This window comes from Grammomys surdaster, unplaced genomic scaffold, assembly GCF_004785775.1.
Source record: "Grammomys surdaster isolate TR1022 unplaced genomic scaffold, NIH_TR_1.0 126248, whole genome shotgun sequence".
Classification (NCBI taxonomy): Eukaryota; Metazoa; Chordata; class Mammalia; order Rodentia; family Muridae; genus Grammomys; species Grammomys surdaster.
This window is the reverse complement of record NW_021621048.1, coordinates 5731822-5757430: the sequence shown is the minus strand read 5'-3', so window position 1 is coordinate 5757430 and position 25609 is coordinate 5731822. Positions and strand designations below refer to the sequence as shown.

The 25609-nt window shown below is 43.7% G+C and overlaps 1 protein-coding gene and 2 pseudogenes across 1 annotated transcript in view; 2 read left to right on the top strand and 1 right to left on the bottom strand.

Annotated features, from left to right (window-relative positions):
* The window catches only part of Pcolce2 (procollagen C-endopeptidase enhancer 2), a 55741-nt gene that overhangs the window by 13793 nt on the left and 16339 nt on the right, over window positions 1–25609 (bottom strand). The window contains exons 3-5 of the mRNA XM_028758968.1: window positions 12515–12770; window positions 5305–5429; window positions 1594–1730 (exon numbers count right to left, since the gene is read on the bottom strand). Of these exons, the coding sequence (XP_028614801.1) occupies window positions 1594–1730; window positions 5305–5429; window positions 12515–12770 (518 nt within the window). The remainder of the gene's footprint in view (window positions 1–1593; window positions 1731–5304; window positions 5430–12514; window positions 12771–25609) is intronic.
* Window positions 7461–7902, top strand: LOC114613597 (annotated as a pseudogene).
* On the top strand, window positions 25153–25544 carry LOC114613598 (annotated as a pseudogene).

The following is a 25609-nucleotide window of genomic DNA, read 5'->3' as shown; positions in this document are numbered from 1 at the left end:
ATAAATAAATAAATCTTACATTAAAACAATAAAATAAGCTGTTGAACATTTCTTATTTTCCCTAGGAGGATTTGTGTAGTGTTGAAACACTTCTTCCGTGTGCTAATCAGAACTCTGGAGAAAACCACATTGGCTTGGGCTGGGGACTCACCTGGATTGGCAACTGCCGGTTGGCTGGCCCTGGTGATGGGATGTGGGCATTTTGCCCCTCACTGAGTGAGGGTCATGCCAAGCAAAGGCAGCTACAGATCAGGGTGAGGGCCAGGCATGGGGCAGAGATATTCTGAGAACTGGCCCTTGACATTCCATACCTGACCCCTGTATGTATGCAGTCAAATGTTCCAGACAGGATGTGAAATGCTTTGTTTGCTGTCCCAGAACGCACCTTGCTAAAGGGGTATTGAGATGTCTGAGCTCCCTGTGATTCTGCTGTCCGGTGCTCTTTACTGACTTTTTCTGCTTCCCCATTTAAGCGCTTATAAGGAACAGTGATACTATAAACTTGCTGGCCTGGGTCATCAGCTCCTGCTGCCCTCCTGACCCCAGTGTTTAACTCTTTCCTTTGCTATTGTTTTCTTTTTGCTCCTAGTCCTCCCCCTTAAGACCCTGTCCAGAACCTGATACACTGGTATGGGTCAGATTTGTTTCCCTCCTTCAAAGAAAAAAACAAAAAGTACCCTACTGGTCAAGTATCTTGAATGATTTCTGTGGCTTTTTCTTCTTCCTCTCTCCATTTTGGATGAAAAGAATATATCTTCTCTATTTGTTGGTCAGACAATGGAAAAAGCAAGGTCTCAAGTGAAAGTCCACCAAAGAAGACATCCGGGTCTGTGCTAAGCTTCTAGGTTTCCTTATCTGGAATTTTCAGCCTCTGGCTTTTTCCTTTTTTCTCAGAAGTTCCTGTTCTTCCCGATGCTTGAGGTCCCCTTAGCAGGTCTGTGACACAGCCCCTGGGGCACCAGCCTTGTCCCTGTTTGTCTCTGTGGCTGCTGGACTTAGTATTTGGGTGGCTGTGTTTTGCTGCTGGTGGCAGACAGGGCTCCACTGTCGTGGAATCCAAAGCTTTGTCAGCAAACAATGTAACATTTTCCAGAAAATAAAGGTAACTAGGGAATTTAGCAGAGCATAGGTTGTACTGGCTGGTTTTGTGTGTCAGTTTGACACAAGTTAGAATCATCAGAGAGGAAGGAACCTCAGTTGAGGAAATTCCTCCATGAGATCCAGTCGTAGGGCATTTTCTCAATTAGTGAGAAATCAAGGTGGGGTGCTCAGCCCATTGTGGGTGGTGCCATCCCTGGGCTGGTGGTCCTGGGTTCTATAAGAAAGCAAGCTGAGCAAGCCATGGGGAGCAGGGCAGTAAGCAGCATTCCTTCATGGCCTGTGCATCAGCTCCTGCCGCCAGGTTCCCTCCCTGCTTGAGTTCCTGTCCTGACTATCTCCAGTGAGGGACTATGATCAGGACATGTATGTTGAATAAACTCTGTCCTCCCTAACTTGCCTTTTGGTCATGGCAATAGAAACCTTAACTAAGACATAGGTTTAGAATCATAGAAACATTAGTGACACAAAGAAATACAAAGAGGCGCTACTTACACAGGTGGACTGTCCCCACAGTACTTTCCAATTCTTTTAGCGTCATTGACTTCCCCACCGTTAAACACAGCCACGTAGTCGTATCTGCAGTAGTTATCACGTTCAACATCAAACTTCTCAAACTTTAACTCTATAAGCTTTGGGAAAAGCACAGCATGAAGTATCAATAACCTGAATAACCTCCAGTGGAGATCCCCCTATGATTGGTGTTGGGGATCTACCATATCACACAGCAACTATAAATCACAGTAATGTACATTTGAAAACTGCTAAGAGCTTAAATTTACATGTGTCGATGTGTACACATGCAAGTGTAACTATGCTAAGTGAAGGATATGCTAATTAGTTCAGTCATAATATTTCACAACATATGCATGATCATTACTGTATACTATAGGTATGTACAATTTTTAACTGCCAACGATATCTCAATAAAGCTAGAGAGAAAAAGAAGAAAAAGAGGAGGATTCTATCTGAGTGGCTGGGTGTGTGTTCTGATGATAAATGGACCTGTATTCTAGTCCATTCACCTCTGGAAAAAAATTAACAGAGATCAAAAATATTATCTAAGATGTTCCCTCATATCACATTATAGCTGAGTATCTGTGTATGGCGTGTGTGTGTGTGTGTGTGTGTGTGTGTTCCTAAGATGGGTAGATTTCTCCTTTTGAAAGGAGATGAACATTCTTATTGCATGTAAAGGAGTCTTTGGGATGAGAGTTTCAGGGAGATCGGAACTGATTAGGCTTGCTGAGGTATGAATGTTCGTGTACACGCTCCAGGCACGGCGTGTGGGGGTGTGTGGCTAATTTTTGAAGAGTTTGCATAGAAACACTGATGCACAGAACGTGAATATTAAAGGTTTTCTTTTCTTTCTTTCTTTCCTTCCTTCCTTCCTTCTTATTTATTTTTTGCTCCAGAACTAATAATAGTATCCTAAATCATTCACGTGACTTGTACATTTTAATTTCATAAGAAATCAATCATTCTCTTGACAAGCAGTTTCTCTGAGAAAATTTCCAGTGTGTGAATCTAAGGACATCTCCCTGGGTCATTAACAATGGTGGTGTTCAGCTGCTACTCAATCTTGCTGGACAATAGGGAGCCAGGAACCCTGTCTGCTAATTCAGGGAAGATGATGGAAATCAAGTCCCACTAAATAAAGGGCGTTCACTCCTGAGAGCCCAAGGAGAGTCTTGTGCATTAACCCGACCAAAGGCGCCAGGAGCAATGGTATTGCCATTGGACACGGCTGACGATTTTGATTGGCTCACCAGTGCCATACATGCCAATGTTTGACTACCTTTAAGAAGTCGCATCTGTGATGGAAGAGAGCTACCTTACTCATGCTAAAAATCACTTTAAACTATGGTAAAAACATCTCCTTTGGGGAGTCACTGACTTTCCACCAACAACTATTAAAATATTTTCCATTTAAATATTGGCTGAACTTTCTTGCCCTAAAAATTAGTTACATAAAAGCTTTTGGAGAGGAGATTAAAAAGCAAGAGGAGAAAGGAGAGCTGTGACAAGAGCCAGAGGTGGTGCTTTTGGAGAACATTCCATCCACTTGCACAGAAATTCCTCAGGATTTCATTTTCCTGCTATTTTTCTTCTTTGGACAAGACTACCAGCAGGTTCTAAACACTCCAATGCTGATGAAAAATTCAACAAAGTGGAAGAAACAAACCAGGGAAACAAAGCTCAGACTCCAAATGATGTAGGGGAAGAGCCACAAGAGAAAGCGCAGGACTATAATTTGGAAGCTCGTAATATTGACATTATTCGATCAGTTATATTAATATCACAGGCAAACGATCAACATCTTTTCAAGAATTACATAATGGCCTGAAATATTTCAAAAATGCACTTTTAAATATTGCTATATACTGTAATTTCTTCAACAGACACGTAGCCTTCTGTTATTAAATAAGTGGCTATGTTTCTAGTCTTTAAGATAAGACTGAGTTTTGAGATATGACCACAGATGTATGCGTTTGTATGTGCATGTGTGCTCACCTCAGTGACTTGCGTGCTATATTTGCTTGGATCATAATTGACGTTAAAAGCAAATGTGTGGCAAGCACCATGAAGCTGTAGAGATGGCTCAGTGGGTAAGAGCATGGACTGCTCTTCCAGAGAACCAGGGTTCACTTCCCAGCACCCACATGACAGCCCACATTCATCTGTAACTCCAGTTCTCAGGAATCAGGTGTCCTTTTCTGGCCTCCACAGGCACCAGGCACACACATGGTATACAGTCATAGATGCAGACAAAATACTTATACACAGAAAATAATAAATAAATAAATAAATAATTTAAAAAGCAATACTGTAATGCCCACCAGAGTGTTTGGACTAAAGTCAGTAGTGTTTGAAACAAGAATAATTTTATAAGATTCATCTATTCCTGCCGGGCGGTGGTGGCGCACGCCTTTAATCCCAGCACTCGGGAGGCAGAGGCAGGCGGATTTCTGAGTTCGAGGCCAGCCTGGTCTACAGAGTGAGTTCCAGGACAGCCCGGGCTATACAGAGAAACCCTGTCTCGAAAAACCAAAAAAAAAAAAAAAAAAAAAAAAAAAAGATTCATCTATTCCTGTATCAAATTTGGTCCTACAGCTAATATGTGGTGTTCCCAGAAATGGCAAAACCCCATGTAACCACATATTAATACATACTAGAAAACTAGATTTCAGCCGACTGTTTTAGAGCATTGGTTCTCTATTGGTGGGTCGCGACCCCTTTGGATGTTGCGTATCAGATATTTAATAACAAAATTACAGTCATGAAGAGGCAATGAAATCATTTGGGGAACTGCGGTAAAGGATTACAGCATTAGGAAGGTTGAGAGCTATTGTCTTAGAGTAACAGATAAGGAATTTGCACACATTTTGTTTCAAACAACCCCAGTTCATCATCAGAGATAGGGGCTCCTTGAAGGCTCTGTAGCTGCTTGCTGGCTTTGCTGGAGTGAGGCATGCCCCAAATAAGGTGGACTGACTGAGCGGAGGGATGCTGGGATGTGCATGTGTTTGAGGGCCTCCATCCCCACACAGCTAGGTGCTGATACATGCATGCTCTTTACAACTGCCACAGGCCTACAGTCTTCTGTGTGATGTGCTTACAATTTGTGTTTTCGAAACTGTTTTGAAAATTATAATTACATAATAGAAAATCAAATCCATGATTTTGCAAGTCAAACAGTGCCAAGGAAAATTTTATCCCAGGCCTTCATAAGCATAAGTACAGCTGTCCAACTGGGCTTTCCTCTCCTGTTTCTTTAACTCTCAAGCCCAAGAGGCAGGGATTCACACCTTGGGCAATTCACACCAGAAGCAGAGGCTCACAGCATAGGCAATTCACATCAGAGGCAGAGGCTCACACCTTGGGCAATGCATACCAGAGGCAGAGGCTCATACCTTGGACAATTCACACCAGAGGTAGAGGCTCACACCTTGGACAATTCATACCAGAGGCAGAGGCTCACAGCATGGGCAATTCACACCAGAGGTAGAGGCTCACAGCATGGGCAATTCACACCAGAGCAGAGGCTCACACTGTGGGCAATTCATACCAGAGGCAGACACTCATAGCATGAACAATTTACACAAGAGCAGAGGCTCACACCTTGGACAGTTCACACCAGAGCAGAGGCTCACACTCTGGGCAATTCACACATACTCACTTTCATCACATTTTCTAAGGCCTCACCTGGTTCTTCGGGGCTATGATGTGCCACACACAAGTAACTCCTATGGGGTAATCTCGGTCTGGCCAGTTGGGAGTTTTAAAGGAACCAGAAGGTTTTTCAAGGCGTCCTCCACAATACCGGTCTCCTAAAGTTATTAAATATGAAAACCACATAAGTTTATATCCTAACATAGGTCACCATAGTACAACCATCTGGAGGTTAGGAATGAGAACATTATGAACATCATAGTATATCTAGGCAATGGTAGAGGCTCTTCTATTTTCTCTTTGAAAAAAAATGACCACACAATCTGCTCTGCACATCTCATTTTTTTTTTGAGATGGTCTTATGTAGCACAGGCTAGGCACAAACAGAGTATGCATGTGAGTCTGGCTTGGCTCTTCCTGCCTCCACCTCCAAGTGCCGTGATTACAGGTATGCTATCACCAAACCCAGTTCACTGGCTACTTTTTAGTGCCTGACATGTCATATAAGACAAGGAAAAAGTGGACCAAGAGCCACGGCTTTTCTCCTGCCCATTGTTTTCCTCTTATTGGACAAAAATTCCCACCCATTCAGAATTGCAGCCAGTGCAATGAATCCATTTCTAAGAGTTCTCAAGGTATTGGTTCATTGGTTATTTATTAAATCTCCAAGGACAAAATTTAAATTAGCTATTATAGAAAGTTTTTATTACTAATATCTAGTAATCTATCTATCTATCTATCTATCTATCTATCTTCTAGTAATATATGTAATAAGTTTTAGAGATTACTCAGTTCATTAAAGCAGTGCATATTTACAAATCTGAGGCAGTAGCCAAAGAGGACCTGAGTTTGATTCCCAAAACTTTTTCCCAGGTAAAAAGTGCCAGGCATGGGAGAGAGAGAGAGAGAGAGAGAGAGAGAGAGAGAGAGAGAGAGAGAGAGAGAGAGAGAGAGAACTCTGAGCTCTGGGGAGGCAGAGGCACATCGATCCTTAAGACCCACTGGCCAGCCAGTCTAGCACAGCTGGCAAGGTCTAGGTGCCAGTCTGACAGCCTATCTCAAAAACAAGAGGTGAGCCCCCGAGGAGCAATACCTGAGGTTGACATTTGCCTTCCACACATGTGTGCACACTCACACTCACACCCACACAACAGCATGTTAATTAACTTCCAGCAATACAGAAAAACATTATCTGCTCTATACATAAGTAAAATTTACCCCAGTCCCACCACCTAGAACCCAACACCATTAACGTCTAACAAATTTTAATTTAGACATTGAATGCAAGTACCGGTGTGTACTATACAAGGAAATAGTTTGACAAATCTATTTTGATATAAAGTTAGAAATTTAATTTCACTTAGAATTAACTCACAAATAACTGAGCTGCGACTAAAGGAACAAAACATTTTTTTGATATGGAGAAGCCTTAAAACAAATATGTAAGAAAACATACTATAAAAATTGAGTTTGGAATATTTTCTAAACTATGAGTGAAAACTTGGAGCATATATGTAATGAATAGAATAGAATGGCCTCTGTGTACCCATCATCCATTGTCAGCCACTGTCATTGGTTTTCTGTTTTCTCCCCATGGTTACTCAATCCCCTCTTCCTGCTTCATTGTTTTATTATTTTAATGTCATAGGTTTGGGAAGGCCCACTCATCAAATTTAACTTTATGTGATTGACAAATGAATGTACCCATGTGAGTCACACTCCTAAGATGATATGGAATCCATCTCTCAGAAAACACCTGTCATACCACTTTTCTGAAAACTTTTCACCGTAGTTTTATTGTAGAGCTTTGTATAACTTGGGTCATGTAGGGGACATCTTCTTGTCTTCTGCTGCTATTGTCTTTGGTGGTTGTATTTTGGACTGCTGGGTAGTGTTCCACTGTATATACACACAATTTGTGTGCCCGTTCTTCTACTGATGCTTCTTTTGGGTTGTGTCCTAGTTTGATATTTATTGCTATAATAAAACATCATGACTAGGCAAAGGGTTTCTGGGCATTCTGGACCATAACCAGCACTTACAATGGCAGCATTTTTGGTGGAGAAGAAGACAGTTTGTGATGGGAACCATAGAGAAGCTGGAGGAGGTCATTCAGACTCTAGGAGATACGTTTCCATGCTCTTTGGTGGCACAGAAAATTGACCTGCCTGAGTACCAGGGAGTGCCAGATGAAATTTCCATACAGAAGTATCTGGAGACAGCTCACCAGGTGCCGGGCCCTATACTGGTGGAAGATACCTGTCTGGGCTTTCATGCACTTGGCCATGATACCCTGGCCCCTCCATAAAATGGTTCATGTAGAAGCTGAACCCTAAAGCTCCTGGCAGGCTTTGAAGACAAATCAACCTATGCATGCTGCACATTTGCTTTCAGCACTGGGGACCCAAGCCAGCTAGTTACTCCTGTTTAGAGGCCAGACCTTGGAACAGATTGTGATACCACGAGACTGCCGAGACTTTGGCTGGGATTCCTGCTTTCAGCCTGATGGATATAAGCAAATGTACACCAAGCTTTGGGATACCAAAGGCTGAGAAGAATACCATTTCTCATTGAGCCCTGCTCAAGCTGCAAGAGGACTTTAGTGTGGCTGCTGGGGCTGGTGACCACTAGGGCCATGGGTGTATGGGGGAGGGGCTGGTGAATGCCCCAGAGGCAGGCACTCTTAGCAAGGATTCTTTGTGTTTTCCTTTGCCAGGGGATCCAGGCACCTTCAGCAGCCAGTTCTTGGAAGAGAAGTTGGCTCTACATCTGGGCACTCTGGGCCAGTTGATACTAAGCTCTGACCCTTCAGCATTCAAGAGTTGCCTTTGGCCAGGCATGGTAGTGCACACTTTTAATTCCAGAATTTGGGAGGCAGAGGCAGACAGATCTGAGTTCGAGACCCACAGTGGGCTTGGTCCTCCCACATCAATCATTAATTAAAAACTTCCCCACAGACTTGTCTAAAGATGGAGGCATTTTTTTCCATTGAGATTCCCTCTTTCCAGATGAACCTAGCTTGCGCCAAGCTGACAGAACACTAACTGGCACAGGTAGTTGCTTTCAGTGTAAGCTATTGTGAATGAGGCTGCTATGATTATTTTTGTGTACATCTTCTTTGTTGATGTGTGTTGAGGTTTGGTGTTTTGCTTATATTTTAATGTTAAATACTGGTCCCCGAGGCCTGGTTGCCCTTAGGGATTTGGAGAGTGTGGACATAGACCCAAGTGACGCTCGCTACATAACCTTGCCCCCAAGTTATCCAAAATTAGTGAATAAAGCTGCGTACAGTTTATAGCTGGGCAGAACTGAGATAGGAGGAGCTTGGGGTTCCTGGGTTTGGGGTCTGAGAAGAACCACCAGGGAGGGAGAAGGTGGTGGAGAGAGGAGAAGATGCTATGGGGGTAAGAATCATAAAATCATGGTCACAAGGGCTGGCCAATTGGAGTTAAGAGCAGCCCAGACGGAACATAGCAAATCATACTGTTGCGTTATTGGCAGGGAAATAGATATAATAGCATAGACGGTAGCTATGCGCCCAGCCCTGGTGCAGATTAATGCTTATTATAAATATAAAAGCTGTGTGTGTTTTATCTGGGAACTGAATGGCCAAAGGCAGGGAGTAGAAACCCCTGATTGAGATTAAACACTTTCTACAACAGATGTGTTTTTTCATTCTCTTACAATATCCAAGAATGCATTGCTGGGCCAGACAACTTCATTAAACAATCACCACCACCACAACTTCTCCAAACACCGAAGAGTCTGTTGGCATTTTATACTCCTCCAGGAGTACTGAGGTCATTGGCTCCTCCCCATTCTTGGTACCACGCGATGTTATACATTTTTAGTCAACATAATCGGGAAGTAGTGGCTTCTCACCGCGATCTTTAAAAAAATTTTTTTTGAGATTTTATTTTTATTCTACGTGTATAAAATATGTTTATGTGTACATTCAGTGTTTGCTTGAATGTATAAGCTGTGCACCATATGTGTGCTGTGCTCACAGAGGCCAGAGGAAGGCAGCAGATCTCAAGGAACTCAACTTGAGACAAGCCTTAACAGCTCCAGGTCCTCTGGAAGACCAGCCCCTTGACTGCTGAGCCATCTCTCAGCCCCTGGTTGTCCTAATTTGCATTTCTGTGATGATTAGTGCTACTTACTGGCATTCACAGCTTCCTCTGTGAAATGTCTGAACAAGTGCTTCACACAGTTTTGTACTTACTGATGGATGTGATTTTTACGTATTCTGTATATAAATTAACTAGCAGACACCTTGTGAATATTTCCTCTCATCGTATGGGTTGCCTGTGCATATCTGTGCTGGTATAATTTAATAAGCATGTTTTAATGTTAATGAAGTCCATATGGTATATGTCTTTTCCATCTTTTTACTCTCAGTCTATTTGGTTTTAAGATTTATGTACTTTTAGTTTATGCATCTGGATGGATGTTTTGCCAGCATGGGTCCCTGTGCACTATGAGCATGCAGTACCTAAGAAGGTCAGAAGATGGCGCTGGATCCCCTAGCACAGGAATTGTAGCTGCTAGCTGTTATATGTATGCTGGGAACTGAACCTGGGTCCTCTGCAAGAGCAGCCCCTGCTCTTTAACCACTGAGCCATCTCTCCAGCCCCTGTCTTTGGGTTTTATTTCAAGCAGTTTTTGGTAGACAAACATGTGGCCAGGCTTTGCTTTTAATCTATCTCAATAATAACTTTCTTCAGTTTGGGTGTTTAGTTCCTCATGTCTAGTGTATTTGTGGATGTCTTGGGTTTAGTGTGCTGTTGCTATTTTTTTTCCACTTTGACCTCCCCTTTTATATGGCTTCTTCCTCCCAGCTTTCTTTGAGTGGGTAAGTTTGGTACTCTATTAAAATTTTCCTCTGTTCATCACAGACCTTCTGATCTTATCAGATGCTCAATGTATTTAACTCATCATCACCTATACAGGGTCATTCTGGACATCTTCATGTGTGGTGTGGGGGGGCCTGAGTTTGCATTCAGCCATCTTTTGTTGTCAAATATAAGACATTCTGTCTTCCATAATGTTTTAGTCATGAACACCCCTGAAAAGAAACCAAAAGGCAATCATAGCGCTCTTCCATGCCAACCCCTCCGAGTGGAGAGGGCATTCCTTCACTGCCTTCAGGTCAGCTTCTGCTATCATCGACCTGGGCATCAGATGCTGCCTTCAGCATTTCTTGTGGCACAGATATAAAAATGTCTCTGGGATATTCATAGCACTTGTGAATGCTCTGCCTTTGCTTTCATGTTGGAAGGCTGTCTGTCGAGGATGTGGGCATGCTCATCCCAGCTCCGGAAGGATGCCATGACAGTGCCCTCCGCTGCTTCTCCAACAGGAAGCCAAGCCCAGCCCTTAGTTTTTGGCCTTCATCTGCCAAACTTTAAATTCTAATGAACTAAGTTTTATTTATTTTATATTCTTTTTTTAATGCATCCTATTTAATATTTACTATCTTCTTGGCTGTATCAATTTATACACTATTAATTAACTATTAACTGTTAAATCTGGGTGCAGCTAAGTCATCTTTCTTTACATGTTTGTCTCTGTACTATTATCATTGTTTTAGAGATAAGACTCACAGCATACCTTAGACAGCTTGATACTATCGCACCAGCTTTTGGTCTCCCTTTTCTTCAGTCTTTTCTGTGCTGGTGTTTCAGACTGGTAACCCCTATTTATGAGGAACTGTTTTCTGTAACCTACAGTCTATTTGTTGGGTAAATTATAAATATCAAGTTCTGTATTTTTTAGTTCTAAAAATCATCTTGTTCTCTTTTCATATTTTCTGTTTCTTGTTTTTATTTATTCTGCATGCATCCCTTTTAAATCCTGAGGCTGTCCCCTCTCCTTTAATATTGGGAATCAAACCCGGGACTTTTTGTAAATGTTAAACAAACATTCTTTCACTAGGCCATACCTCCAGTTCCCCTCCCCTTTGATAAAGAGTCTGTTGTAAGCCATTCCTCAAACCTGTCTGCCTGTCTGTCTACTCCTTATAGTCCCCTGTGTCTCCTGCTGGTCTATTTCCCTACGGAGAAATCACCAATGCAGAAATATAATAAGCAGCCCAATTGAAATATGAAGCATTTGTTGGCCCATTGCAGCCTCTGACTTATGACAGGTTACTCTATTGCCTGCCTTCGACTTCACTATGGCTGTGCATTATTTATGGGTTACATTATACTTTAGATTCTGTTATATTCCTATGAAAAATAATTTTTCTCTTAGCAAACATTTGGCTACACTCTAACTCAGTCTGTCTCTCTGGCAGTGGCCAGAGGCGCTAATCCTTGTTCCGGGCCTTTTGTCCACAGGCTTGTCTAGAAATTGTAGTTTTGCTGTCAAGGACACGGGTAGATTTTCTGTGTATATTTTGAACCCTATGCTCGTGTAGTGTCTTGCTAGGATTTCTACCCCAGAGCTCTGGCTGTAGTGTCAGCCCTTGATCCTGTCTCTTGACTTCTCAACCTAGTCACACCGCTCCACCTCCCAGGCAGATGAGCAGCCCCCTCGGCAGTGGGCAGGGGATTTAGAAATCCTGCCTGGTACAGCCATCCCTTCAAGCGCTCTTCTGGAGAGCGCCTATGGACGAACATGAAGACGAAGAGATTACAAGACAGAGCATGAGGTAACAAGAGAAACCTAGGAAGTAATATGGAATTTTACCTAGGGTTTTTTTTTTGTTTGTTTGTTTTTCGAGACAGGGTTTCTCTTTATAGCCCGGGCTGTCCTGGAACTCACTCTGTAGACCAGGCTGGCCTTGAACTCAGAAATCCGCCTGCCTCTGCCTCCCAAGTGCTGGGATTAAAGGCGTGCGCCACCACCGCCCGGCTTCACCTAGGTTTTTAAAGAGCTGTGGTAAAAGTACACATGTGTAAGTAAACGTGGAGTGAAAGCCATGCCTTTCTGGAGGATGAGGCGCAGTAGTGGATGGTACATCTGTGAAGACACACGCAAGCTTCGCATTTTTTACCCCATCCATTTCTATTGACTTTTACGAGAATAATATTATAGACTTTTTTTTAAAAAAAGGCCCGAACTTAAAAACCGATCTCTTGATGACTTGTTGACATTCCTTGGCTCTTTAAGAACCGCTATTGTGCTCAGAGGAGAAAACACATGGAGAGTGTCAAGAACAGTGCCTGACACACAACAGGTTAACGGATCCCCATGACCCGGTGTCACTAGGTTGCTGCCCCTGTGTGAAGACCTCTACCTTTTCCATCTGGTGCTGCAGCAGAGAATGTTGCCATAAAACCACTTCCAGCGGTGTTGGCATCGGAAATCATTTGTACCATCATCTTGTTGCCACTGGCTACAAGCGATCCAGGTCGGAATGTGCCACAGAAGCGCCCGATGCGCTGGCCATTGGCGTGGCCGTTGTACACATCCACAAAGTCATAGCGGCACAGGTTGTCATTCTCGAGGTCTATGAATCGAAAATTCAGGACGACCACTTTGCCCTCGGGAACCTGTCAAGAAAAAAAAAGGCAGAATTAAAGCTGTGTAAAAGCAGCAATATCTGTGGCCTGTCAGCACTAAAGACAACAGAGCTTAGCACAGTGCCGGGTGGGGGAATGCACCTCAGGGCAGAGTCCTTGCCTCGCTCCTGTGAAGTACTGGGTTCGGTCCCAGCAACACATTCATAAATGAATAAGTAAATGAACTAGGGTAATTTCCTTCTCAGGTCTGAACTAAGCCAGAAAGGGCTTCCTGTAAACACCACCCTTACCCTCCTTTGCCTTTAATCACAGCACTGAAGAGGCAGAGGCAGGACAATCTCTGGGTTTGAGGTCAGCCTGGTCTACATAGTGAGTTCCAGGAGGACAGCCAGGGCTACACAGAGAAACCCTGTCTGGAAAAACAAACAAACAAACAAACAAACAAGAAATTTATCTCAACAAAGCTGCAAAATATTGGACTAATCTCATTAGCTGATGTTGTTGATTATAAAGAATATCAGTTCTGACTCATTTTATTAATAAATTTTTACATATTCTAAAATACCATGCCACCTACATGTGTTGCTTGTAAAGAAACACTTTGAAACATCTTTTTTTTTTTCCAAATATAAGAAAACTGCTCTATACAATATGCTTCTGAGAAGGTCCAAGTTAAGGGTTTCTTTGGCAATTGTATAGTTAATTTTCAGATAGTTCAGTTGAGGCCAGAAAAAAAAAATACAGACCAAAATCTATATTCAGTTAATTGGATATTTATTGATTCATCTTTTCTTAAAAATACTAAGTTTTAAAATAATTTTATTTGTTTTCCTTGGGTGAATAGTATGTTTGCCAGGTAATCCTGAATTACTACGCACAGTGATTAAAATGTATTTTCCCTTTATCTTCTTCACCATGATTCCCCCAAGCAGTTCTTACGGGGCTTCCTCCTCTGTCCTGTTAGTAGGGAGGAAAAGTGTCTCCAAAAGCCTTTGGCAGGATGGCTGATCGGTGGTCTCAGCTCACCTCTTTCACTTTCTTCCTTCAGCCCTAAAGTTTGAATCACCCACTTTATCTTTTCAATTACATGTGTTCACTGCCAGGACTTTCTTCTGTAAAAGTGTACTCATGCCAAGACAAAGGTCAGTGGTGGGAACATACACCCCCGAGTCTGTGCTGACTGGTTCTGTACTCATCTTAACTAAGGGCCTCAGAATTAAAAACCAGAGATATACCAACATTAACCTGGTTTCCCCAGGGCACATCTCATTACTACAGTAAAATAATGTATTTTTGATGTCATTTAATTTTTGTGCCAAAACCATATACATAACCCACAGTAGAGAGTGTAGTGAAAAAATCTTAAGAAGGTATTTTTTTTCCCACTTTGAGACAGGGTCTCAGGTAGTGCAGGCTGGCTTGGAACTTGCTATGTAACTTTGGATGCTGTAAAAATTGAATCCTCCTGTCTCCACTTTCCACATGCTGGGACTTCAGTCACATGCCACTGGTCTGTGATTTATTACGTGATGAGAACTGAACCCAGGGCCTTATGCTTACTAGGTGAGGACTGTACCGAGTAAGCCCCTCCCCCCAGCTGCTTTCCAATTGTTAAATATTTCTGTCCATTGTCCAAGGATCAGAAACTCCAGAGATTTTATAGAAAGTGCAGTTTGATGGTTAAGGGTTCTCACCCAAAACAAGACACTGCTCTTTAGAAACTTTTTATTCCAAATCTTCTCTAAACCCTCACGTATGATGCACACACTTGATAATTATTTGTTTATTTTGGTGCCAATTAGATGAAGCTGTTGTTTTGCAAGATGATATTGGCTAGAGGATTCATTATCTGCCTGGAGGAGAAACAATCCTGTGCCCGCGCTTTTTCCAGTCGACAGCTGAGTCCTGTGTGGGCCAACTGCCAATGTACAGCAATGACCTCAGTTCACCCACAAGCCCCTGGGATGTCCTCATTGTCACAGGCACACTTGCCAAGTCACTTGATGGCAAGGCTCCTGCCAGCAAACAGGGAAAGCGCATTCTAAGTTGGTGGTTTTCATTTTCGAGGAAGGAAGAGCAAAATGCAAATCCGCAGCCAGCTTCACTGTGGAGGACATAACTTGTAAACACGGTTTTGTTTCCAGGTCCGCACTCCCCACCCCGACCCATCACTTAGTGCTTGGAGAGACATGGTGTCTCCAAAGCACGGCTGTCTTTTTTTTAAAAAGCCATCGTTTCCAGCCTCCAGGATTGCTTTCTTTTACAAACTGGCATGGTCGTTCATGCTCTAATGTTCAGAGAGATTCATTCCCATCAAGCTTGAGGAGAAAGATGGTCCACTGCTATCCTGCACATGCATGCCATGTGTAGTTCAGGGAATTTTACCTTAAAAAATACACATAAGTATTTGGCTGTCTTTCAAGATGGAAATAAATCAGAAGCTCACAAGATCGTATATAGCCTGTATACATCTTGATATTATTTCTTCCTTTTCTTTTTTCTATTTTTCTTTCATTTTTTTTTCTTTTTAAAACACTAGGTCCCCTCCTCTCTCCTACCTCTCTCTCTCTCTCTCTCTCTCTCTCTCTCTCTCTCTCTCTTTTTTTGTTTTTGAGACAGGGTTTCTCTGTGTAGCCCTGGCTGTCCTGGAACTCACTCTGTAGATCAGGCTGGCCTCGAACTCAGAAATCCGCCTGTCTCTGCCTCCCAAGTGCTGGGATTAAAGGCGTGCCACCACTGCCCAGCCCCTACCTCTCTCAATACTGTTTTTAAGGGAAATCTTGTCTATGTTTAGAAAATAAAACACAGTTTAATGAATAGAAATGATGTAATACTAGGAACGTTTTCTTTTGTTCTGGAAATTTCGACAAAAAACCCTGAAACTTCTTTCAAGTCTAGGAGTGAGGGAACCCATCCACTGGAGTCTGCAGAGACCTTGTCAAGCTGTCCTACTGGGAATCACCCCAAAACTTTCCTACTGCATTTGGAACCACAATACACCTGAATTCCAGGTGTCAGGTACACTGCTACAATGTACTCTATGAAGTTGTTGCTCATATCAGCCCAGGGTGAGGGAGACTGAGGTACAGAGAAGTCAAGACACTGCATGGTCCAGCCTCTATCTCAAGGGTCTTCCCTTTCACAGTTCAGCCACCATGCAGACCATCCTACTAACTGAGGAACACTCCAAAGACAGCTCCCAGCTCAGGGACCCCTGGTTGGACATCTTCCTGATGTGATTTGCTTTATCTTAGCTCAAGGATTACTTCTTCACAGAGGCCCCCGAGCCCTTCAGGCATCATATACTGGCATATACATATATGCATATACATATGTACATATACTGACATATACAAATATGCCCCACACAGTTATACTACTTCTTCACAGATTATTTGGCACCCATCTTACCAACAGCAAGCATGGTATAGAGAGTACAATTTATCTGTAGCTAGCTAGCATGGTTCTTGGGAAAATATCCATTGGGCAAATGGCTAGATCCTGGTAAGTGGCAAGCTGTAATACCTACTGTTCATGCATTTGATTATATAAAAATGTTAACCCACTTAAAGGTACAGAACAAACATTATTAGGCTTAAGAAGAGAAGAGACATCACAGTGGTTGTAAGACAATGTCTGTCTAAGACCGTTTAGCAAGTCAGTGGCGGAGCCCAAGGTTTGCACCTTGTTTTGTTTTCCATAACCTGGCTGTGGTAGAGACTGAGGGAGAGACGACTTCTTCTTCTTCTTCTTCTTCTTCTTCTTCTTCTTCTTCTTCTTCTTTTTTCTTTTTTTGGTTTTTTCTAGACAGGGTTTCTCTGTGTAGCCCTGGCTGTCCTGGAACTCACTCTGTAGACCAGGCTAGCCTTTCAAACTCAGAGATCTGCCTGCCTCTGCCTCCCAAGTGCTTGGATTAAAGGCGTGCACCACCACCGCTGGCGAGGGGGAGACTTCTTAAGCTCATGTCCTCTCTCCAGACACACGGGACATCCATATTTCCCAGACTCCTTTGCAGGAAGACTGAGGCCATGTGAAGAGGTCTGGGACAGTAGAATGCTGGTAGAAGTGGCATATCAAATATTCTGCATAATCCTCTTGGAGTTCTGTTTTGGATTTAAGAAAAGGATTCAGTAGAGGAAACAGGAGGCTGTAGCAGATGACACAGCTACGCAGAGCAGGAGTTAGTGCCCAAAGACAGCTGCCCAGGACAGCCACTCACAGCTGCACGGTGATCAAGGAGAACTTCGTGTTGTGTGAGGTCCCCAGGGTTTGAGGGGGTGCTTGTTAGAGAAGCTTCGTATTTTTTTGTTAGTGCCCTGGGTAGTGGCACACACCAGTTGTTCTCCCCCAACGCCTCTACCACATGCAGCTGCCATCTTTGCTGTCTTAGGTATCTATGTGTTCTTTACAAACGAACAGCTTGGTGTGCTTCCCAAATAAAGTAGGTTCTGAAAATAGCCAAGGGAGAGACAGCTTTGCCCGATGACAGGTATGTAGATTTTACTTGGCAAGCGATAATCAGTTAAAGGCAACTCATTTCAAGAGGATGTGGACAATTTGGATTAATCACACAAAAAATGAGACAGTGCAGAGTAACTGGGGCGCCTTAGTGCTTGCCAGCTCTCCATCACGGTGACAGAACGCCCGAGATGATGGAACTGTAAGGGAAGACAGCGTTTATTTGGGACGATGCTCTCACAGGGTTATGCTGTTGCTTCTTAGCCTGTGATGAAGCCACGTATCACCGTCAGGAACATGTGGTAGCACAAAGATGGATTCTTTGCAACTAGGAATCAAAAGAGAGAAACATGAAGGGGCCAAGACCTCGATTTCCCCATTAAGGAAAGGAATGCCCTGTTTTAGTTAGAATTTCTATTGCTCTGATAAAGTATCGTTATCAAAAGCAACTTGTGGAGAAAACGTTTATTTCACCTTACAGCTTATAGTCTGTCATCAGGGGAAGCCAGGGCAGGAGCTCAAAGCCAGAACCTGGAGGCAGGAACTGGAGCAGAGGCTATGGGAGGGTATTCTTTCTGGCTTCTTCAGTTGGCTTTCTCATAAACTCTAGGACCAGGAGTGGCTCCGCCCACCATGGGCTGGGCCCTCCCACATCCATCACTAACTAAAACACACACCACCGGCCAATCTGGTGGGGGATTGTTTTTGAGGGTCCTTCTCCCAAATGACTCTAGCTTGTGTCACGTGGATATGATACTAGCCATCAGAGGGCCCATCGTTCTAATTTCCTTCTGGTGGGCTGCTGTCTCCTAATGCAGTGGACCTCAGACTTCCTAATGCTGTGACCCTTTAACACAGTTCCTCATGTTGTGATGAATCCCCAACCATAACATTGTTTTCATTGCTGCTTCATAGCTGTAACTTTGCTACTCTTTCAAATTGCAATGTAAATATCTGTGTTTCCTGATGGTCTTAGGTGACCCTTGTGAAAGGCTCCTTCCACCCCTGAAGGGGGTCAAGACCCACAGTTTCGAACAGGAGTCCTGGTGGTACCCCAGGCTGGGCACCAACGCTTCAATACATGGCTTTTTAGGGCATGTTCAAGATCCACACTACACGCTATGGCAATGGCTCCAAATTTAGTCTCTAAAGGCCACCATCATTACCGTGACTCCTTTACCTGGCTGAAGAGTGAGGGTAAGAGCGAGGGTAAGAGCGAGGATAAGAGCAGCTATTTCTTGACCTAAGAAAATAAATTGATTCCCCTATTCGTCTCTACCTCACATGTATTTTTCCCTTCCTGGGATATATTCTTGCTTCTTCTCCAACCATTGGCTCTCACCCCAATTTCAAAGTTGGGCCAAACACATCTTCTCTAGGAGCCTGCCTCCCACACCCCCTCAGCCGTATCTCGGTGGAATTATTGTCCCAGTTTACCCTCCAGAGCCCACTATTCCTCTCTCCTTGGTGGATAACCAGTCACCTCACGTCTCACTGTGGTCTCTGGCATGTTCTCTGCTTTGCAGTGCACACCCAGACAGTTCCCCTCTGACATCTGTCTGTGTAATGGAAACACAGCAGTGGGGGCCAGGTGAGAATAGTTTTGAGGCTTTTCTGTGCCACTTGATTATCTATTTTCCAGATCAGCAAGTGTTCATTAAACTTCAGGGAAGCACACAGCCATAGCCAAGAGAGAGGAGAGAATTGAACTTCAAGAATGCACCTGACCCAGAGCCTGGCAACACCTTTCCGGCAGGCTAGATCTCACTGAGATGAGAGGCGGCACCTACAGCTAGGTGGACATGCCTGTCCCATGACGGCTCCTTTGTAACACTCTTTCAATACGTGAGTACAGAATTGTGTGTTTTATTTATTATTATTATTATTATTATTAATGGTTTTTGGAGACAGGGTTTCTCTGTGTAGCTCTGGCTGTCCTGAAACTCACTCTGTAGACCAGGCTGGCCTCGAACTCAGAAATCCGCCTGTCTCTGCCTCCCAAGTGCTGGGATTAAAGGCGTGCGCCAGCACCGCCCAGCCGAATTGTGTTTTAAAAGTAGGCCTGGTAACTTCTCTGCATTATGCTGCCTGATAGACATGTGCAAAAGGTTTCATACAACCAAAGCAAGGCGATTTCTCTACATCTTCAAAAAGTCATTTTAGGACATTCTTTCAGGTCTCTAGAAGTTGTCAAAATGAGTTAATCCAGAACAAGGCAGACACGATTGGTGGAGATTTGTGGGGGGAAACGTGTCCCTACATTAAACAATTAGCCCATGTCATAGCTATTTTTAAGCACAGCAGAAATAAAAGCCAGAGGAGCCTTTTACCAGTGGGGTCCTCTTTGTCATTTGGCCGTGCAGCTTTCTTTGTGTGTATATTTCCAAATATGTGTAAATATGGGTACACATGTATATGCAGGCATGCACGTATATGCAATTGCACATGTATATGCAGGTGCACACACATATGCAATTGTGCATGTACATGCAACTGTGCACACATATATGCAGGCACGTGTGTATATGCAGGCACACATGCATGTGGAAGCTAGAGGTCACCCAGACATTGTTCTCCAGGAGCTGTCCACTTTGTTTTTTTTGAGACAGGGTCTCTCACTGGGACCTGGGACTTCCCGATTAGGCTAGGCTGACTGGACAGCAAACTCCAGCAACCAAGCCTGGCTCTACACATGCGCTTTAAGGAGCAGCTTCTGCAGCAGCACCTGGCCAGCTGTGTTCTCTCCCAGCTTCTGACATTTTGTTCTTGAGCGATCATAAGGCTAATCTACCCCTCCACCCAACCTTTATAAGATAGAGCTTACTTGTATCCAATGACCCAAAGAAAGGGGCACAAACCTGAAGAGTCATTTTCAAGAATGTTTCTGTAATCTGGAATTTACCTGGTAGGATCTGCAGTGGGTTCTGGGAATAAAACTATTATGCTGTTTTACTAGGACTGAAAGAAAAAAAGAAGTCAGAGCCCTTTCCTTCTGAGACTAGGAAGGTCTCAGGTAGGTAAGACTGCACAGTGAAAGCAGAGTACACACATGAGCGCCCAGTGTCCTCTTCTGTAAGTAAAATGGCTTTCTGTGGCCACATAAAGCTGCCTCAAAAGAGAACTCAACTGCTTGAAAATCTAATTTCTTTGTAAAAATTAATATCGTTGCTCACAGTCTACAGCAGAACTTCAGGCTTTACTGAGAAGTACCAGTCTACACTGTCTTCCCTGCCCCGGTGGGCTGTGGTCCTCACTGGAGACCAGGACTACTCACTTCCTTGTGTGAAACAGCAGCCTGCACTGCTCATATCTGACTCTTTTAATCATTACCTTTCTGCTTCCTATAATCGCCCACCTGATCCTCCATTAAATTCCTGATTAAGTCAATATTTGAGATCTGCAGTACCACCTTTATACAAACATCGCAGCTCAGCTAAAGTTGTCACATTTCTCAGAGTTTGTTTTCCTAACCCTGGTGCTGAGTGTCTATCACTAAATCCTCCCAATACAGGCATCAGTAGCCTACAGTTTCCACGGTTTCCTCTGGAACATCCATTCTGCTACTATACAGGTAATTACTCAATACAGAATAGATTCATAGAAATTGATGAACTCAAGACTTGTGGATAATTTATGTTATCTTACTATTATTTTTGTGTTTGAGAGAGAGAGGGAGAGAGAGAGAGAGAAAGCAAAAGAGAGAGAGAGAGAGAGAGAGAGAGAGAGAGAGAGAGAGAGAAATATGAGGGAGAGAAAGAGCCAGAAAGAAGGAGAGAAGGGAGAGGGGGAAGGAGGGAGGGAGGGAACGAGGGAGGCAGAGAGGGAGAGAGAGGGAGGGAAAGAGAGAAGGGGGAGGGGCATACATGGATACAAGCATGTACAGGTCCCTGTATGTGTTGTGGTGGTCAGAGGATAACTTTGGGTGTTATTCTTGCACTTTGTCTGAGATACACTCTTTGCTGCTGAGTAAACCAGGCTAGCCTCGGGTTTCTGGAGGTTCTCTTGTCTCCATGCCTCATTTTTCATAAGCATGCTATGATGACAGACACCTGCACTACTGCTTCTGGCTTTTAATTGGGTTTGGGGGTATATAAACTCAGGCCACCAGGCTTACACAGACAGTGCTTTTATACACAGAGGCATCTCCTCAGCCCTGGCGTTTTAACAGAATAGTAACACGAGAACATTGCATTAATTCCTGTTCTTGCTACTTTCTTCTACACTGAATGCTAACATTTTGCACCAATTTGGTAGGTGTATATACACACATTACAAAGAAAAAGAGAGAGAGAGAGAGAGAGAGAGAGAGAGAGAGAGAGAGAGAGAGAGAGAGAGAATGATGTCATTGCTATTTTGAGTTCACTGTGGTCATTATAGGGGAAGCTAAGCTTATTTAAGGTTGCAATAGATCAGGTAAGAGACACTTCATCAAGGATACCCTGGAGGTAGCAAGCCCCACGGGCATCATCAGAAATAGAAAAGCAGTCTGGAGGAGAGGAGCTGTGTTACTTCATCTTAGAAGACAGGCAGAAAGACAAAGGCACAATAGTTTATTTTTGAAAATGCTGAGTTTAAGATGTTACAGGCATACGTTACAATATCAAAACACAATCAGGGTGTCTGCCACAAAGCTCCTAGCCTTGTCTACCTCCAGTTTGGGCTCCTTAACCTGCTCTCTCTTGCTGGGAGTCATCTTTGCCTCAGCTTATCTTGAATTCCAAGAGTATGATTCTTACATGCAATGATTTGTGACAAGAACCACCACTAACAATCTCTAAGATTTTCTGAGGCCAGCAAGACCCTGAAGAACAGCCTTGAGAAACAGACCAGCTGGACCAGTATGGCAACAATGACTGACTGTGCATAGCCCTTGCCCTTCCTTATTTCTCCCCCAATAAGCTCTTGCCAGTAGCACAAGGATGCTTAGAGTACATGCTGGAAAAGCTTATAATCCCAGCAGAGGCAGGACAGAAGCCAGTTCAAAACCAACCTAGTCTATATAGTGAGTTCTAGGGCATAGTGGTGAATCCCCATTTCAAAACCAAACCAAACTAAACCGAACCAAACCAGAACAGAACAGAACAGAACAGAACAGAACAGAACAGAGCAGAACAGAACCGAACCAAACCAAACCAAAACAAAACCCCTTACCTGTAACCCTAGCACTTAGAAAGCCTTGGCAGAAAGATTATGACTTCAAAGAAGCCTGGGCTACATACATAGTGTGGCCCTGTTTCAAAAATCCAAGGTGAAGGGGTTGGTGAGATGGCTCAGAGGTTAAGAACCCTGGCTAATCCTCCAAAGGACCTGAGTTCAATTGTTGGCACACACATGGCAGCTCAGAACTGTAATGTGTGGTTCCTACTACCCCAATTTAAGCTCTGGGTAGACCATGCTACCAGCCCCACCCAGGTTCCCTCAGATCCGAGGATAAAAGACACACACACACTAGCTTAATTTTTATATGTTTTAGCACAATGGCTGGGCGCTTCTAAGCCTTTCTTGGCTATGGAGCCCTTCTTTTCACTCCCAGCTCAGCATCTCTGAACCTGCCCTCAGCCTTGGTCGCTCAGTCACCTTCAGTCCTAGCTCACACCCTAAATCTGCTCTCAGCTTAGTTTTGTTTTTAATCTCCTGCCTGCTACCGCAGGCCCAGTTAGGGAAGTGGCCAATGTCCACTCTACCCTAGATCTCACATGGCTGACGGCTCTTTCTCCCTCTAAAGCTCTTTCTCCCTTTCTCTCCTTGCCTGTGTCTGCTAGCCTGCCTGTAGAAACCTGGAGGTCCCACCTACTCTGCCCAGCCATTGACTGCTAACATCTTTATTGATTGATCAAGAACCAATTGGGGAACAAGACTTTCAGTAATCACACGGAGATTCCTGATCAAAACATCAGAACCACCCCCTACATGGAACTATCTGTAACTCCAGTTCAGAAGATACAAGTAAGCAGAATATCAGTGTACATAAAGTAAAAATAAATAACATTTTTAAAAATCCAAGGGTGAGGAAGGAGGAGGAGGCCTGGGAGGTGAGGAAGAAACCTAGCTAAGTTTCTTATAAATTCTCTTCAAAATAACTAAATTATTTTCCATTAAGACAGCCTCACCTAAATAGCTTTTTTTTTAAAAAAAAAAAAAAGTAAATGAAAGTAAAACCAGAAGAAAAGTGGATAAGCTAGCTATTTAAACAAATGTCAGAATTCCCAGAGGAGGAGGGAAGCCAGAGAGTAGAGAGTGAATCACTTTGCTCAGATGGTGTGACATTTAATTAAATGTTCTTAAATGTTCAGTGACAACATCATGCTTTAGGAAAAACCATAAAGACAGCAGTGGAGACAGAAGACAGAGGCACAGCACTGTCTCTGTGCAGAGCGTGTGATGCACATGGCTGGACAGGTCACGGTAGGTCCAGGGAAATGTGTCCAAGGTGTCTGTCACCTCTCTAGGTGTCCTGTCTATATTTTTAGTTCTTCCATTGCAGAGCTTGGCTTTAATTTACAAAAAGAGTAAAGTCCTCAGCTTCCTGAGGGGCTGGCTGGGGGCTCAGGGTGTTGTGGGGAGTCCTTAATCAGTGGAGTCAGTTCTTAGAAACTGTACATCCTAAGAAGGCAGGTATAGTGGGTGCTGCTGTTCTCACCCCACCCTAGGCTACAGTCCCCAGGCAGGATCCCGCTGTCCCCTGATATCTCAAATGTCAGTCAGGCCAAAGTTTGTCAGTCTGAAACTCTACCCCTTTTATAATCTTAACAACTTTGTTTAGGTATGATTACAAACTATAAACTCATTCACTTTGAGCGCACATTCCAATGACTTCTGGTAAATGTATGCAGTCTCACATCCCATTATAAGACATTTCTGTCACCACCCCCAAAAGAGACTCCAATGCCAACTGGAGTCAGTCCATGTTCCCACACCAGCCCCAGGAAGCCACAGACTTCCTTTTTCTGAATGTTTCGTGAAATGTGGACTCATGTGATGTGAGGCCTTTGCCTCTGGCTTCCTTCACTTAGCCTAGTGTCTTCAGGTCCATCCGTGTCACTACAGCAGTGGGTACCAAGTTCCTTTTATGACTAAATAATGTTTCATTGAATGGACACACTATTTGTCCATTCATCAGTTGATTGATATTTGAAATACATCTACTTCAGGGTTATTATTAACAATGTATCTATGGCCAGCTTGTCATAAGTCTTATGAATGCATATTTTCACTTTTCTTGCACTTATGGTGTCATTGCAGGGCCATGTGGTAAAAGTTTAACTTTAAAAGAAACTGTTTTGTGAAGTGACTTTACCTTTTTATATTTCTATCAGCAGTGTGAAAAATGAAGACTGTCTCTGTTTCTCTGTCACTCTCTGTGTCCCTGCCCCTGTCCCCCCCTTTTGTGTGTGTGTGTGTAATGTACATGTGTGTGTCGAATGTACATGCGTGCATGTCTAGTGTCTCCCTTAATTACTTTCTATTTTTTTTTTGAGACTTTCACTGATCACGGAGCTCACTGATTCATTGAGATCCTCTGGCTTCAAGTCCTAGGAATCCTCCTGTCTCCGCCTCCCCAGCTTGTCCACACTTATGTGGGTGCTAGAGATTAAAATCAGGCCCACATATTCGCATAGAAAGCATTTTACTGACAGAAACTTCTGCCCAGTCCCTATAGCCTGTCTTTTTGACGACTGCCATTCTCACACATGTGACTTCTGTATTCATTATATTCTCTATTTAAGTTTCTCCAGGAGCTAATGACGCTGTACATCTCTTTCAAGATAGGGTTTCTTTGTGTAGCCCTGGCTGTCCTGGAGAGAGAGAGAGAGAGAGAGAGAGAGAGAGAGAGAGAGAGAGACCTTCCCTCAGATGCTGCCAAGGTGCACGGTCCTTCCGAGGAAGCTAAGGCCACGTTGGGGTGAGGCCCTAACTTCATCGGGCGACTAGCACCATGCCAGCAGTCCACAACATGGCTTCTGTCTCCGAACTCGCCTGCATCTACTCCGCCCTCATCCTGCATGACGAGGTGACAGTCACGGAGTATAAGATCAATGCCCTCATTAAAGCAGCTGGTGTCAGTGTTGAACCTTTCTGGCCTGGCTTGTTTGCAAAGGCTCTGGCTAATGTCAACATTGGGAGCCTCATCTGCAATGTAGGGGCTGGTGGGCCCCTCCAGCAGCTGGATCTGCACCTGCTGGTGGGCCTGCTCCATCCACCGCTGCTTCCCCAGCTGAGGAGAAGAAAGTGGAAGCAAAGAAGGAAGAATCTGAGGAATCAGAAGATGACATGGGCTTCAGTCTTTTTGACTAAACTGCTTTTGTTGACATGTCCAATAAAGAGCTGAACCTGTAAAAAAAAAAAAAGGAAAGAAAGAAAGGAAGAGAGAGAGAGAGAGAGAGAGAGAGAGAGAGAGAGAGAGAGAGAGA